Here is a 16,605-nt window from a genome sequence, read left to right as displayed (position 1 = left end):
TGTGGGATCCGAACCCGTGGCCTTGGTGTTATCAGCACCGCACTCTACCGAGTGAGCCATGGGCCGGCCCTTAAAAAAATCAATGTTGAAAAACCAATCATCTTGAAAAATCAAGATGTTTCAGCTATGAAACATGTTTTCCTGTTCATTGACCAGTTTCTCTGAACCACAAAAAACGCCAGGAATGTGTGTGAGGTTCATTCTTGGAAAGGGAGAATTGGTTTACTGGCTCTTCTGATACAACCATGAACCCCTTCAGGTAAGACACTCCAGTCCAAAGAAAGCTGCTATATGTCCTTTGCGGGCTAGAATTGGACCTTGTAAATGAACTCATCCAAGTTACGACATCACAGATAGTTACCTACGTGGATCTGTGTTTGACTTGCTCCACAATCCACCTTATAATGAAATAGATACTAGGTTGTATGCTCAGTAGGTTTTAAGCTTTCAATACTCAACTCTGTAGTTCCATGAATACACTAAAATTAGGAAGATTAGCACTTATTCCTAAATCCACAGGATACTTATTTAGCAAAGCACTGAATGCATTAATGTAAAGAGGAAACGTGACCTAATAACTAAGACTGATTATTGTCCAGGGTCACTAAAGCCAATCTAGACAGGAAGAGTCACCATTTCCTAATTCTATAAAACTGACTAGTTCAACAAATTCTCTCCCTCTGGTGGCATATATGTAAGCTTTATTATCATGATTCTCTATAAGAAATATTTTTTAGAGGGCTGGCCCGTGGCTCACTTGGGAGAGTGTGGTGCTGATAACACCAAGGCCATGGGTTCAGATCCCTATATAGGGATGGCTGGTTCACTCGGGAGAGCCTAGTGTTGACAACACCAAGTCAAGGGTTAAGATTCCATAACCGGTCACATTTAAAAACAAAACAAAAAACATTTTTTAGAAAACCTACAGAACCAAACACAAGCAGATGGGGGCAGAATGGGATAGGGGATGAGATAGGAACTTGGGTCAGACTGCCTAAGATTGACCTGGTGACGAGATGCTGGCAAATTACCAAAACTAACCTGTGATGCGAACAGTAAGAAATGTTTCTATTTCCCTGGGTTGTGAGAATTGAGGCGATCCTCATAAAGTTCTCAGAACAAGGCCCCTGGTAAGGATTATGCCACTGTTAGCCAGTATTATCTTAGTAAACAGAATTCATTCGATACCAGTCTACCTAAACATGGTAATGGCAAGGCATTTCTACCTGCTCCACCTCAAGATTTCTCCCGTACTTTCTACAATTCACTCTAACCTCCACTTATCTTGTCACTCTGTTAAGAAACCAACTGGGTTTTGAACTGTCCTTCATTCCAAGCACGTGCTGGTGGGACAGCTGTGCCCACACTGGTTCCGATTCTGCTCATGACGTGACTGGTGTTCAGAGCAGGGCTGTGACCACAGTAAAGAAAAGGGAGACGTGTGTTAAACTTTGAACACTGATCTCATCAGCACTATAACAACATCCTAGGTTATGGTGGTGTAATCTAATAATAGCGTCCAATAATTCTTTGATGGAAATACTCATTTATGATGGTCTCTACAATCAAAGGATCCACCCATTCAGACAGAAATAGGACCAAGCCCATATTCCTCAGAGCTAAAATCTGGAGAACTCAATGTTTAAGCTGTTAAATAGTTCCTACAGCTTATTCTGAAAAATACTCAAGTCTCTTCAATTAAGGCAGCATTTAATTAACGTTACAACGAATGTTTCTTAAACTTGAAGAGCAGATAAAGGTTTAAAGAGATCCCTTTAATATAATGAATACAAAAGCTTGTGAGACAGTATCTCTACCACTACACGGCACTGAACAAGTGGAACTATGGTTACCAAACAGTTATTTTTATTGTAGCATCTACAGTGTCTGAAAAAAAAAAGTAATAATAAATAACTGTAGATGCATCACAGGACACCCATTTATTTAATCACAGTAGTGGATCTTATTACTACATTCTATTCTACATTTCTTCTTTACTCTTCAGATTCTCCAGGCTTACGGATGTCATCAATCTTCAAAATCATTCTAACCATCTGTGTCGCCAGAGATATCTGTTGCTTTTTGCCAATCAAGGTTTCTATGACATGTTGTTGCTTCATATCTGAAAAATACAAGTAAACTGGTTATCCTAAAACAGCAAACACTTTAACTATCAATAACCAGCTCCAATTTATGGAATCACAGTAAAAAGCCACTAATCTCAGTTATATTTCACTTTCAGATGAATATAATTTCATTACTTCTGAAGACACTCTGGAATTTGAACCTGGTTAACAGGGAGCTGTTGGGGGAAGGAAACTCTCTTTAGTGCCTAGCCAAAAGTGAAATCTTTCAGAGACATCTTATCCCACAAAGTATTAGAGGCTGGCTGGTTAGATCTGTTGGTTAGAGCATTGCCCTATAACCATATCTAACTTAGTAAATCTGAAATTAAAAAATATTTTTAAAAAAGACCTAGAAATGCTAAATTTTAGCACAACCAGGCATTCGGGTTAAAAACATTAAATATTTACCTGACAAAGAGTTAGTCAAGTGCTGCATGTCAACATTCTGGTCAACAGTAGACTGCATATATGATGGTGGTCTCAGAATATTACAATGGCTATACCACACAGCCTAGGTGTGTAGGAGGCAATACCATCTAGATTCGTGTAAGTATACTCTATGTTTGTGCAATAATGATATCGCCTAACAATGCATTTCTCAGAGCATGTTTCTTGTTGTTAAGTGACACACAACTGTTCACCACATTTATAAAACACTCCTTAATCTGTGGGATAAAACCACCTGTAAGCTGTAAACGTCAAGTCTATTTCAGAGCTGTTTTACATAACACCCAGAACCTACTATGACAGACATTTGTGGTTAAAAAAAAAAAGCAAGATGGAAATTATTTTCCAAAACCCAGAGATTAAAATGTGTCACCTTTGGTAAGACCATACTGTAGTTAAAATGAGTTTTATGTTGCTAGGACTTGCAGTCAAACCAACTCCTAAGGTAATCAAATCAGTCTGAAATACAGAACTAAAACACCTAAAGTGTGTGTAAGTATTTAAAAAGATATGACAATCTCATAGCACATATTATATACTGTACAGTAATACTGTATATAATTATTAATTTAAATAAAAAACACAGTCTCACATAAAGAACTGTGACAACTCCTCACCATTTGTACCCTTGTGCAAACAGTCAATTCCAAGAGCAGGGTTCATCTCCTTCACTTGTCTGGCTCGGACTTCAGTCATAGTCTGGATGGGATTCATGCCACTGTTTTCAGAAAGGGCCATGGGGATGACCTCCAATGCGTCGGCAAAAGCTCTCATGGCATACTGCTCCAAAGTTGGGCACTAGATGGGTACAGGGGTACAGTAAGTGTACTTGGCAAAACACACACACACACACACACACACACACACACACACACACACACACACACACACACAGTAGCAATATAGAAACATGAAGAGTCTGAAGAATTAGGCTGTCTTATTTTTAATCTATCAGAATATTAAAACGTCACTAGAGAATATGAATGGAGAGGATACATGCATAACAGATGTCTCAGAACAAAACAGCTCTTACTGCTTTATTTTTAGGTTACAATATTGATTTAGGTTACAATATTAATTTTGAATTTCAAATAACATTAAAAGACTGAAAAGACTTATTATTATTGTTAAGGATGGAACGATTGAAAACGGCTGAGAAATGCTAGTTTACAGCAACCTGAATTTGAAAACATGGACATGAGAGTTAACTTAAATACCTGTTACATACAGCTTATAATACTTTTGTTCATTCTGAGCCAAGCACCTCGTTCTGTCCCGCAGTCTTCCATACTCCACACACCAGAAACGTCTTAGTCTCTTATCAAGTCTTTACATACATTTTACCTTATCTGCCTCTTGGCTAACTGCCAAAGCACAAGATATTTCAGCAGCCCCTCCTCCATACACCACACGATTATCACGGATGAGGTTCCGGATGACACACAAAGCATCATGAAGGGATCGTTTTGCTTCCTCGATTATCTATGGAAAACAGTTTTGCCTAAATTAATGTGATCAACATCTATTCATTTTAGAGCCAAATACCTGGCACCTCTGGTTTAGTGTAAGTACTTGCTGGGTATTGGCAATATTCTCTAACAAGCCCCTATTAAAACTAACTTGGTTAAGCCGGCCCAGTGGCGCACTGGAGAGTGTGCCGCTTGGGAGCGTGGCGGCGCTCCCGCCGAGGGTTCGGATCCCATGTGGAGACCGGTTCCCGCTCACTGGCTGAGCGTGGTGTGGGCGCAAGCACCACCGAGGGTTGCGATCCCGTTGCCGGTCCCTGGTACGGGCGCGACGCTGAGGGTTGCGATCCCGTTACCGGTCAGTAAAAAAAAAGGGCAAAAAGGAAAAAAAAAACAGAGTGTGCCATAGGATATGTACACAATATTTATTATCAGATGATTTATCTCTTTACTGTACTTTCCCTGCCCATAATGTAGTAAACAAAATTCAACAGGCAGAGGCAGCCACAGTGACTCAATTCAGGACACATGATCAAGCAAGGGAATCAAAAACCAACAAAGGAAAAAAGCTCACAATGATTCGCATTTGCTGTGATGTGCTAAAAATCCATTTTCAAAGAATGGAGAGATTGTCAATGATTATTTACTTGGGTTCCTTGTTTCTACCTAAGGGACAGCAGAAAGGCAAATCTGCCTTATAAATTGATGATTTTACACAGTCTTCAATAATTTTACACCATGATATTTCGTTTGAGAAAAATGATTTTCTTATTGTAACTGTGTCTCAGTTAAACACATTATGGGCAAAGAAGCCAAGTTATGTACCAAAATCCAGAAAAAGAACTGAATTCTCACCATCTTATTTCCTCCTCTAATGAAAATGGTTACGGCTCTGGAGTTCTTACACTGCTCGATGACCAGCATTTTGTCTTTAGTTGTCCCAAATGAGATTTCCTGTACCAGCCCAGCAAAGCCTAGCTTCTCAGCTGTGAGTTCGGAGAACCGTGGGACAATCCGCCCTCCTGTTGCAATGGCAATCAGCTAATTGGGGTCGATAAGGGAGAGGGATGAAGACATTACTGGTGAATATTTAACTTTCAAAACTAGACCACAAATGAGCTAAACCTGATGTAGAACCATCTTCATCTTTTTCACCACAATTGCTGTCCCAGTGGCCAAAAAATTTCAAGTTTAACCCAAAGTACCCTGTTAAATGAACAAGGTTCTGAAGAACTGGGTGTCTTGGTCTGGCTTTGGTGCTGCCCGGCTCTACCACCCTGTGCAAATCCCCTAAGCTCCAGACCTCCCCACTCCTCTGCGTAGCCCTGCCTCTCTCTGTGAAACCAGCTCGAGTGTATGCCCAGGGTCCAGTGCTGCCCGGCTCTACCACCCTGTGCAAATCCCCTAAGCTCCAGACCTCCCCACTCCTCTGTGTAGCCCTGCCTCTCTCTGTGAAACCAGCTCGAGTGTATGCCCAGGGTCCAGACCAGTGCCTAGGATGGCTTTTAGTACCTGGCTGACCTATGAGGAGATGAGACTGGGTCTTCCTGCCTCAGAAAGTCCATGACAGGGCCCAGTGAGATGACACGTGGAAAGCATTTCAAAATGCCACGAACACCAAAAAGACATAGTTGTCATTCAAACAGTAAGAGATTCTAGCACTTCTCTCCCAGCTCATGCTCCTCTAACCTGTGGAGCCTTGCCACGATGTGGGTATTTAAGGCAAGTGCTATCAAAGCAGCGGTAAATACACACATGCATTGTAAGCTGAGCCCTTTCCTCTAGAAGTCTCCTCACATGGAACTTCCTACCTCAATTTCGGGTCCTCCTACCCAGCGAACCGCAGGCAAGTTATTCTGAAGAAGTAGATGATTTGCTTCATCATCAAAGCCCCACTGGCAGATAGCTAGGTTAGCACCAGTTTCTTTAATCTGGGAAAAGAAATGCCACAATTATGTTAACAGAGAGCAGGCATTTATAGTTTGTAATAATGTGTGAAAAACGGAAGATGCTCAGCTGGGTGGGTGAGGTGGGTGTATTAAAATAAACAAAAAAGCACAGGAAAGAATAGAAATATGTATATGTCTACTTTTCTGACCATTCCTCCCTTGGTGATCACCTGTGACTACTCTCTTATGTCCCACTACTGCTGTTTACCTGTCCTCACCCACCACTACCTGGCTCTCTACCTCTCTTCTTTCCCTGATCCTCTGGAACTCAGTCCATTAACAGAGGAGTCCTTAGGCAACGCTTCCGACATATTCTAGCTGTAAACAAATTCTGGCTGTCCCCTAAAAATCAACCTGCCCCTGTACTCCTCCTCAGAGAGTTGGCTATTTCCCTTTTCATGTGCTTAAAATAGGAGAAAGGTCCTTTTTGTTCCTCATAGCCACCTACGGTGTTGCTCTTTGTGTCACCCCCTCTCATTCTTTAGCCCTCTCACAATTCCTGTTATTTTCGGAAACCTGCACATTCCCAGTGTGATCCATCAGGCCTCTCAGTTCGTCTTTTTTCCTGCAGTGCATCTCAGCTCTCATTCACAAACTCCTGCCAGCACACTCCAACCCCTCAGGCTGGCTGCTCCTTGCGTAAGCCAACCAAGTTCCTGCTGCAGGGACACCCCTACCCCATCCTGCTCGGACTGCCCCTCACCCAGAGGTGCTGCTCTCTTACCCCACACAGGTCTCGGCTCACATGTCCCTCCCCTAGACAGCCTTCTCTGCCCAGTGTCCACAAGAGCCCCACCTGCCCTCCCATCACTATGTGCCTCAAGGGAGAAAGTTTGGCTTTGTTCACTGCTGTATCTCTAGTGCCTACAACAGTGTCTGGTATATAGTAGAACCGAAGGAATGTATCATGAAAGCATTAAAATAGCCTCTAGTTGGCTGTGAATAACAATATTCCAACCAATATCCACGTTCATATAACCTCAAGTACTGGTGCTTTAAATTCCCTCAAGGACAGAGTCCTAAAAGAGGAACTGCTAGTTAAAGAGCACGCACACTTAAAATTTAATAGCTAGAGGTGAAACATAAAGGTTTTATAAAATCACACCATTAGAGACAAGAACTGGGATTACTATGCACACATTCTGATTAAACTCCAGTTACTCAATAACTTTTTCATCTAAAAGTTATATGCAGAGGTCTTCAATATGTGGTAAGCTATGCTAAAATTGTCCAAGACAGCAAAAATCTACAATCAAAAGAGCAGCTCTAGGCGTCAACTCCTTTAGGCAACCTAAACCTGTTACCATTTTAAGACAAAACGAGACTTCTTCCTCCTTTATGTCGCTCTGTGCCATTTGACTTTTTTTGTCACTGTGTATATTTATTACTTTTACAACTGAAGACTGTAATGTCAACATGTTATTTGGAGCCACAGGATGAAGTGTCATTAACAGCACAGGCTGGTGCCACACGTTTATTAACCATACTAACTAACTGCATCCTTCGGGAGTTTAAACTCCACTGAGGACTATGGTAGGACTTACTTGTTGAATCATCTCTTCGAACTTCTCCTTTTCATATTTCTGAAGGGACACAGTGTCTGAATTCTTAGGTCATCTAGAAAAGAGAACCATGAAACTAAAAATGTTGTTAGTATCTTAAGTAGGATTTTTTTTGCTTTATGTTGAATGTATTTATTTGGTGATTATCAATTTGAGCATGTTTTTATAGTGAAGACCCATACATTCTTGGGTTTTACAGAGACTTGCAAATCAAACAGGATCAACTTACAAGAAACAATAAAATAAGATTTGTGCATTTCAAGTAATGGTAATGCCTTCCTTTCATGAGAAGATAATGTGCTTGTGACAGAGGCCACACCCAGGGTGGAGACCCCTGCCTAGGAGCTAGTCTTGGCTGAGACTCCTCTGCAGCCAGAGGACAGGTGGCATCACGGAAGGCTCTGTCCTAACACAGGTGCTGGGGATGTTCCCCCCCCCACCCCCAGGGGAGAAGGCAATAGACACTTTAGCTGCATTTTTCCTCAACTCCTAAGGTAATCAAATCAGTCTGAAATACAGAACTAAAACACCTAAAGTGTGTGTAAGTATTTAAAAAGATATGACAATCTCATAGCACATATTATATACTGTACAGTAATACTGTATATAATTATTAATTTAAATAAAAAACACAGTCTCACATAAAGAACTGTGACAACTCCTCACCATTTGTACCCTTGTGCAAACAGTCAATTCCAAGAGCAGGGTTCATCTCCTTCACTTGTCTGGCTCGGACTTCAGTCATAGTCTGGATGGGATTCATGCCACTGTTTTCAGGAAGGGCCATGGAGATGACCTCCAATGCATGGGCAAAAGCTCTCATGGCATACTGCCCCAAGGTTGGGCACTTATCTGCCTCTTGGCTAACTGCCAAAGCACAAGATATTTCAGCAGCCCCTCCTCCATACACCACGCGATTATCACGGATGAGGTTCCGGATGACACACAAAGCATCATGAAGGGATCGTTTTGCTTCCTCGATTATCATCTTATTTCCTCCTCTAATGAAAATGGTTACGGCTCTGGAGTTCTTACACTGCTCGATGACCAGCATTTTGTCTTTAGTTGTCCCAAATGAGATCTCCTGTACCAGCCCAGCAAAGTCTAGCTTCTCAGCTGTGAGTTCGGAGAACCGTGGGACAATCCGCCCTCCTGTCGCAATGGCAATCAGCTCAATTTCAGGTCCTCCTACCCAACGAACCGCAGGCAAGTTATTCTGAAGAAGTAGATGACTTGCTTCATCATCAAAGCCCCACTGGCAGATAGCTAGGTTAGCACCAGTTTCTTTAATTTGTTGAATCATCTCTTTGAACTTCTCCTTTTCATATTTCTGAAGGGCTTTATAATCTTCCACAGAGGTCACATCCAGCTTATGCTTCGTCTTTGGTTTGGGTGGCTCAAATGGACATGTGAGAATTGCAATCTTAGCATCTTCCACTTTCTGTGGGGAAAGCAAACACATTTTAATTGGTGGAATTAAGAGTTAAAACAGGGGGAAACTGCACGGGGCAGTGACTTACTTTTGGCATCTGTGGGTGACTGAAATCCTTGTCCACAATCACGCCCTTGATCAGTTTTGTGTCCTCCAGTCTCCCGCCCACTTTGCCTTCTACTTTGATGAGCTCGAAGTCCACATCTCTCCGCCCCATGTCTGCTACCGTGAGGACAGCATTCACAGCAATCTCAGCCATTTGTCGGTGACAGCTGTTAACCACTTTGGAGCCCAGTGTAGTTTTTGCAGTCTGAATCAGGGGTTCAGTGTCCTTGATGTCAACAAGGACACTATCGCTGATTCTGTCCAGGTGTTCGAGAGCAATGCGGGCAGCCTGCTCATAGCCATCGGCTATTCTGATGGGGTGAATGCCTCGGTCCAGCAACTGCTCAGCTTCTTCTAACAAGGCACCAGCCAGGACTGAAAACAGGAATGCAGACAATTAGTTTAGGAAAACGTTAAAACTCTACTGTCAGTATAATCAATATAAATTAGATGCTACCCTGGAAATAAGTTCCAGAATTAAGCTGTAAGTAATCTTGAAGCTAAGGCCATCTATTTTTAAGAGGGAGCCTCTTGTTTTGGTTCCAGCAAAGGTCTAACAGGTCTCCCCTTACAGATGAATGTTCACCCCTCAGTGATGTGAATGATGCAGCTAAGAATACAATAAAAGAACATTTCTATAAGGGGAAATAAACTACTACTTTTCCTGGGTCAGGGACTTCTATTTAGTGAAATCCATCCTGGTGATAAGAGGATTTAAAAATTTGTTTATTATTTACCCCCTCTCCCACAAACCTCCCCTTCCCTCATTTTAGTGCCACGAAGGTACGTTTTATTTTAAGTATGCTGCTCTCTAAATATACCTAGAGCAGTGCTTGGTACACAATGGTACCCAACAAATATTTATTAAATAAATGCAGTCAAATTTCATCTGCCCTGCAGAAAAGGTAACCTTAAAAATATTTTTAATCTTTTCAGCCTTCCCCAACATTTTACTTTAAACATTTCAAACCTTCAGAAAAAAACCGAGACTAGTAAAATGAACACCAGCTTACTTATTAACATTTTGTCACATTTTTTCCTAAACCTTCACATATTTTTTCTGCTCAACTATTTGAAAATAGGTTGCAGAAATCATCACGTCACCCTTACATATTTTAACACACGGCTGAGAACAAGGGCATTCTCCTACGTAACTGCAATATAATTGTCACATTCAGGAAACTCAACATATATATAATACATGATCCATAATCAAATTCCCCCACTTGTCTCAAACATCCTTTACAGCTTAAAACCAAACCAGCATCCAATCAAGCATTACACAGTACAGCTGGTTGTCATTTTTCATTGTCTAACTCTCTCCACCCTTCTTTCCATTCTTTTATGACACTGTCAGTTTTCAAGTCTGGGCCACATGTTTTGTACTGTGTTACTTAACTTGGATTGTTGATCTGTCTCCTCATAACTTAATTCAGAGTAAACATTCCCAGAAGGCATGTTAGCCCTGTGAGTTTAAATAACACCTCTTAAATGAGAAAGGGTATTTTGCCTTTTCTTACCAACCACTCCTGTGGTTCCATCTCCAATTTCATCATCCTGTGATTTGGACAGTTCAACCATCAGCTTGGCAATCTGATGATCGACATCCATCATGCTTAAAATGGTAGCACCATCATTAGTTACAGTCACATCACCATCCTTATCCACCATCATCTTATCAAGTCCTGAAAAGACAACAATGTTTAGGCCTTTGGGCAAAAAATTGGCAACCAATGCTAATAATTATAACAAAAGTTAGACCTCTTGACTTGGTTCTATTTGGTGGCTGGCTGGTACAGGGATTGAACCTTGGGCCTTGGTGCTATCAGCACCACACTCTAACCAACTGAGCTAACCGGCCAGCCCGTGACTCAGTTCTCATCTGTGCAATTTCTTATAAACAAATAACTCAACATACTGAAAAGAATATCTGCATGAAGACATTTTTAGATTGGTTAATATAAAGCAAAACACTAGAAATAATCTAAATGGCTAAAACCAGTAGTAACCTCGAAAGATGATAGCTATTAACTGCAAAATGCCAATGAAATGATGTTAAGTAGAAAAAAGTCTGATTTAAAATTATATACATATTATCATTATAACCATGTTTAAGAAGTGTGGAATACACCAAGAAATTGTGGCTGTTTGAGGGTAAGATGCTCCCCCCCCGCCCCCCCCAAACAACTTCCCACCTTTCCTGTAAAGTGGTTGTTTGACTATTTTGTTATGTAAAACTTTCAGATTTTTTTTTGGGGGGGGTGGTTTTGTTTTTGGCAGTTGGCCAGTATGGGGATCTGAACACTTGACGTTGGTGTTATAAGTCTGCACTCTAACCAACTGAATTAACTGGCCAGCCCTAAAACTTTTGTTTAAAAAACACAGAATGTTAGACTCTTACCATTTGGTCCAAGTGATGTTCTCATTGTATTTGCTACAGCTTTTGCTGCCATTATATGAGACTGAATGAAACAAAGAGAAAAGCAAATATCCATTACATATAATTTCAACGGTTCAACGCATATAGCTGATGATTATAAAGATCACTTATGATATAATTTCTATTGTCTAGAAGCTTCTACACCTAAGAGGCAAAACACCAGCCCAGTTTTACGGCTCACAATATGGACAGTGTGACCTGGCAGGCCTTGCAAGACCACTTTGTAATACTAACTTCATGAGAAAAAAATCCAACTGTAAACACGTGACACCCTGAACTGTCACACTATGGTTCACTACAAAAACATATACTTTTAAATAGTCAAGCCAATATGTAACAATATACTAGAGTCACCCTTTACTGTCAAAGTTTTTAAGTGAGATGGATTTTGACAGAAGGGAAGTTCTGAAAAGTGGCTAACAATTTAGTAGTAGGGATTCCGTGTGGGCACATAATCAGGTAGACTGCTCTGTTTTAATCCGTTTGTTCTTTTGCCTTAAAAATCTTTCTCCACTGTCTGAAATTCCAACAACGATAATTATAGATCATAATTAGCAATTGGCCCTCTTAAGATAAGCAGCTGTCAGAAATATTAGAATACATTAAGTTACCCAGCATTTTTTTCTCACCACGTCTAATTACTAAACTGAGTAACAGCTATAAATTATTTTCTGAAGGATGAAATAAGAGGCAGAAAGGAAAGGAGGTACTGAATTGGCAAATAGGAGAGATGATAAAATATACTTTGCCGCACTGCTCAGGAAAGTGGAAGAAAACTTTTTTCTTCCTTCTCCTTCCAGTTCTATGTTTGCAGAGAGAAGAGTCTCAATAAATGCCACGGTACCATGGTTCACTTACATTATGGACTTATTAGGATTTTGTTGGCTGGCCTGGGAACTCAGCCTGCTTTGCTTTGCATTATACACTTTTAGTCCTTCCAGTTCTATGTTTGCAGAGAGAAGAGTCTCAATAAATGCCACGGTACCATGGTTCAGTTACATTATGGACTTATTAGGATTTTGTTGGCTGGCCTGGGAACTCAGCCTGCTTTGCTTTGCATTATACACTTTTAGAAAAACACAAGTCTTTCATAAGCCAAGTAGTGCCTGAATTTTTAAGGCAAAATATTACACATTAAAGTTTTTACAGCATTGAAGAATCTCAACAAAATATGAGTGTACTTCAAAAAATTTGTGGAAAAACAAAATTAAAAGATAATACAAATCTTGCCATGAACTTCTGAAGTACCTGTATATGCATTACCTTTAAGGCTCTAAAAGGCGAGGGAAAAAGAACTGTTTGTAACCTTTACACATCAAATTGTCCAAGTCCTGGCTTATGACATTTCTTTTACCGTTGTCTTCAATTTTTCATATATTTTGGTCCCACCTCTTCAAGTCAATTGGAAATCCTATGAGGCCAAGTACATATCCCTAAACCACTAGGCCTCAATATTGAAGCAGTCTCACCCTGAGAATCCAATTTTTAAAGAGATTTAAATACCCACATCACTGTCCAAACAAGCCTTAGATCTTGATTTCTTCATTCTAGGAAAATAAACAATAAACCTCATGTCAACATATGTATAGGTTTGTTAATCTGCAGAGGTTCTTGCAACTTAGAGAATGTTCGTTACAGCAAATAAAATCTTCCTAATTGAACATCCTGCCCCTCCCCACTTAGAATTTAGGCCAGTGTTAGGAAAGCACTAAAAGTAACCAAAGCTTGAAATTGTCCTTCTGTTTCTGCATGTCTTTTTTCCTTTCTTTCTATTCTTGCCATCACTAGCCTAACCCAGATCCAAAGCACCCTACAGAATTCCAGGTACTTATAATTCAACTCTTATCCTTCATGTTCATCCCATGTCCAGCTAACCAACTAATTTTTCTCAAACATGTTGCTTCCCTGTGCCAAAGGCTTAAATAACTCACCAGTGCTTCAACACTCAAGTCCAAAAGCTTCAGCTTTTTCTTCAAAGCCCTCCATAATCTGAGACCTCATTCCCTTCCAGTGAGGATGGCTTATGACTGTTCCCCAAATATGTCATCTGATCCCTAAAGTACTGATGCACAGATAGGCCTCTACCCGTCAAAATCCTAACAAACTTTTCAGAGCAGTTCAAATGCCCATATTCGGTGAAGCGTTCCCTGTCATCACATCTGGCAGGTTACAAAAGACATAAAGTTCATTAGGTCTATGAAAATACTGGTAATCCTTAAAACACCCTTTGGATGATGTCTGTATAATGGAATTTTTAAAGAATAATACTCATAGGAAAGTGGTGGAGACACCTGTTTGAGGACATGGGTTGTCAGAATTGGAGGGGAGGGTGCTACTGTCATGTAGTGAGTAAAGCCCAAGGTTAATAATACTCATAGGAAAGTGGTGGAGACACCTGTTTGAGGACATGGGTTGTCAGAATTGGAGAGGAGGGTGCTACTGTCATGTAGTGAGTAAAGCCCAAGGTTACCATTAAACATCTTACACAGGACGGGTTCCCACAACAAAGAATGACCTGGCCTCAAACGTTAATGCCAAGGATGAGAACCTTGCTCCAGACCACTGGCTTTGACTCAGTGATGGACTTGAATCATAGCCCTGCTCTTTGGTAGTTAGGCAATCTTAGGCAATTTCTCAACTGCTGTGGGCCCAACTTTCCAATTCTGTAAAATAATACCTATACCAATCTCAGAGCGTGAGGACTACATACAATTATGTATTAGCACAAAATGGCTAATGCAAAATAACAAGTAGCTTTAATCATACCATTATAATGGCTGGGTGTACTGGATGTTACTTTCTCTTCAGATCCCTTTAAGTGAAAAGTGGAATTGATGTAATACAAGTAGCTTGAAACTTTTCTACAAAGGAAAGAAATACTAAGTACCTACCACAAATCAAGACTGTGTGCCCACTCCTTAAGTCACTTCATTTAATATCTCTGCCAAGTCTTCCGTTTAACAGAGGTATACAACCCCCACTGGGAAAGCAGTTCAGAGAGGTGGTGTAATTTTTCCTAAGTCAAACAGTCTATGGGAGAGAACTGTGTTGTTTCTAAGTTTAAGCAAAACTCCAAGACAGTCAGTGAAGTGGGACACCTCAGACTCGGTGGTATGGTGTGTACTCTACACATAAAACATTAGGGATTCACTTACTAAACCCTAAAGGTCCTGTCAAAGTATCCCTTTCTCTGCATTTCCTCTGCCCACGTTTGTGTTCAGATGACCCTCACTTTCTTTCCCGGACTCCTGCACTGGCTTCTTTAACTCCACTGGACTTATTCCCTTCAATCCATCCCAAACGTTGCTAGCTCCTACTGAAAATTCTGCCGAAAACCCCCTCGATGGCTCCCCTCCTTCCCACGGGAAGACGTCCAGATTCCCATGTAGGGCATTCAAGAGCTGGCACCTTTGGGGACTATCCTAACTTAAAGCAGACCGTGCCCCGTGAAAACCGGACTGCTCTTCCACTCAGCGACGTAGCACGCGTGTTCCTGCCCGTTTCCTCTCCGAAGTATGTAGTTCTCCCCCATTCAAAATATTACTGTCCCTGGTCACACGCTGTCCTCTATCACACACTTGCAGGGGTCCCTCCACTCTTACCCGCAACCCTTTCCGCAGCCGGTNTCTTTGGTTTGGGTGGCTCAAATGGACATGTGAGAATTGCAATCTTAGCATCTTCCACTTTCTGTGGGGAAAGCAAACACATTTTAATTGGTGGAATTAAGAGTTAAAACAGGGGGAAACTGCACGGGGCAGTGACTTACTTTTGGCATCTGTGGGTGACTGAAATCCTTGTCCACAATCACGCCCTTGATCAGTTTTGTGTCCTCCAGTCTCCCACCCACTTTGCCTTCTACTTTGATAAGCTCGAAGTCCACATCTCTCCGCTCCATGTCTGCTACCGTGAGGACAGCATTCACAGCAATCTCAGCCATTTGTCGGTGACAGCTGTTAACCCTGATGAAAATACCACAGAACAAATTATTCATGTTCATTTTGCAATTACTACTACCAAAGTTGAGCACATAACATAACTCACAGATATTTTATAAAACTAATGATGTTCACAGTCTTTAAAAAGGAATGTCACCACAACCTGAATTTTCTTTTTTTAGTTTTTCACTTTATTTTACCAAAAAAAGCAAGAACAAAACTTTCAAGGTCGTCCTTAAGCATAGGCAGACACCTCTAAGTAACTTCCTCCCACCTCCCACAATGACAACAGGCATTGTGAACAGTTCAGAGCAGGAATTCTTAACCTGGGATCCATGGACCCCCCCCAAAAACCATAAACTTGGACCAGGAATAAATTACCTCTTTATTTTCACTAATTCTAACTGAAATTTATTATTTCCTTCCATTATAAATGTACATGAAAGACCACTGTTGTGTGGCAAGAACTAAGATTTTTCTAAAATTGCAATACTTTTTAAGAATACTATTACTATTTTATAAGGCCAAAATAGAATGGGAAAAATAAGAAATTGCCCAGGAAAAGTAAATCTTGTCTCAATAAGGCACAGTGCTAAATGAGAAGTAAAGAAGCTGTTGGGGTGTCCTACCTTTGCAAGAATTCGCACTATAACACCAGTTACGGGTGGGGGGATTCTACCTTTTTTGAAAGCTGTGAAACATTTGAATAGACTCCTCATAAATTTACTTGAATCTGGAGAAACCACAAAGGAAACCTAGCATTTGAAACACAGTGTCTGAATTCTTAGGTCATCTAGAAAAGAGAACCATGAAACTAAAAATGTTGTTAGTATCTTAAGTAGGATTTTTTTTGCTTTATGTTGAATGTATTTATTTGGTGATTATCAATTTGAGCATGTTTTTATAGTGAAGACCCATACATTCTTGGGTTTTACAGAGACTTGCAAATCAAACAGGATCAACTTACAAGAAACAATAAAATAAGATTTGTGCATTTCAAGTAATGGTAATGCCTTCCTTTCATGAGAAGATAATGTGCTTGTGACAGAGGCCACACCCAGGGTGGAGACCCCTGCCTAGGAGCTAGTCTTGGCTGAGACTCCTCTGCAGCCAGAGGACAGGTGGCATCACGGAAGGCTCTGT

At 40.8% G+C, this 16,605-nt stretch overlaps 1 protein-coding gene across 2 annotated transcripts in view; it reads right to left on the bottom strand.

The window, feature by feature from the left end:
- Nucleotides 1-1,693: 1,693 nt before the first annotated feature.
- Nucleotides 1,694-16,605, bottom strand: part of CCT5 (chaperonin containing TCP1, subunit 5 (epsilon)) — an 18,229-nt gene continuing 3,317 nt past the window's right edge. Inside the window, exons 2-11 of one of the 2 annotated variants that reach the window (XM_008588692.1) lie at nucleotides 11,489-11,543; nucleotides 10,608-10,772; nucleotides 9,071-9,462; nucleotides 8,879-8,991; nucleotides 7,533-7,569; nucleotides 5,851-5,970; nucleotides 4,895-5,080; nucleotides 3,918-4,055; nucleotides 3,191-3,371; nucleotides 1,694-2,122 (exon numbers count right to left, since the gene is read on the bottom strand). In XM_008588692.1, coding sequence (XP_008586914.1) covers nucleotides 1,995-2,122; nucleotides 3,191-3,371; nucleotides 3,918-4,055; nucleotides 4,895-5,080; nucleotides 5,851-5,970; nucleotides 7,533-7,569; nucleotides 8,879-8,991; nucleotides 9,071-9,462; nucleotides 10,608-10,772; nucleotides 11,489-11,543 — 1,515 coding nt within the window. In that variant the 3' untranslated portion in view covers nucleotides 1,694-1,994. Of the gene's footprint in view, nucleotides 2,123-3,190; nucleotides 3,372-3,917; nucleotides 4,056-4,894; nucleotides 5,081-5,850; nucleotides 5,971-7,532; nucleotides 7,570-8,216; nucleotides 8,992-9,070; nucleotides 9,463-10,607; nucleotides 10,773-11,488; nucleotides 11,544-16,605 lie in introns of both variants that reach the window. The other variant, XM_008588693.1, reaches the window with a different exon arrangement.

Source organism: Galeopterus variegatus, unplaced genomic scaffold (genome assembly GCF_000696425.1).
Source record: "Galeopterus variegatus unplaced genomic scaffold, G_variegatus-3.0.2 Scaffold4972, whole genome shotgun sequence".
Taxonomy (NCBI): Eukaryota; Metazoa; Chordata; class Mammalia; order Dermoptera; family Cynocephalidae; genus Galeopterus; species Galeopterus variegatus.
The sequence above is the reverse complement of the archived record's forward strand: the minus strand, read 5'-3'. Positions and strand labels throughout refer to the sequence as shown.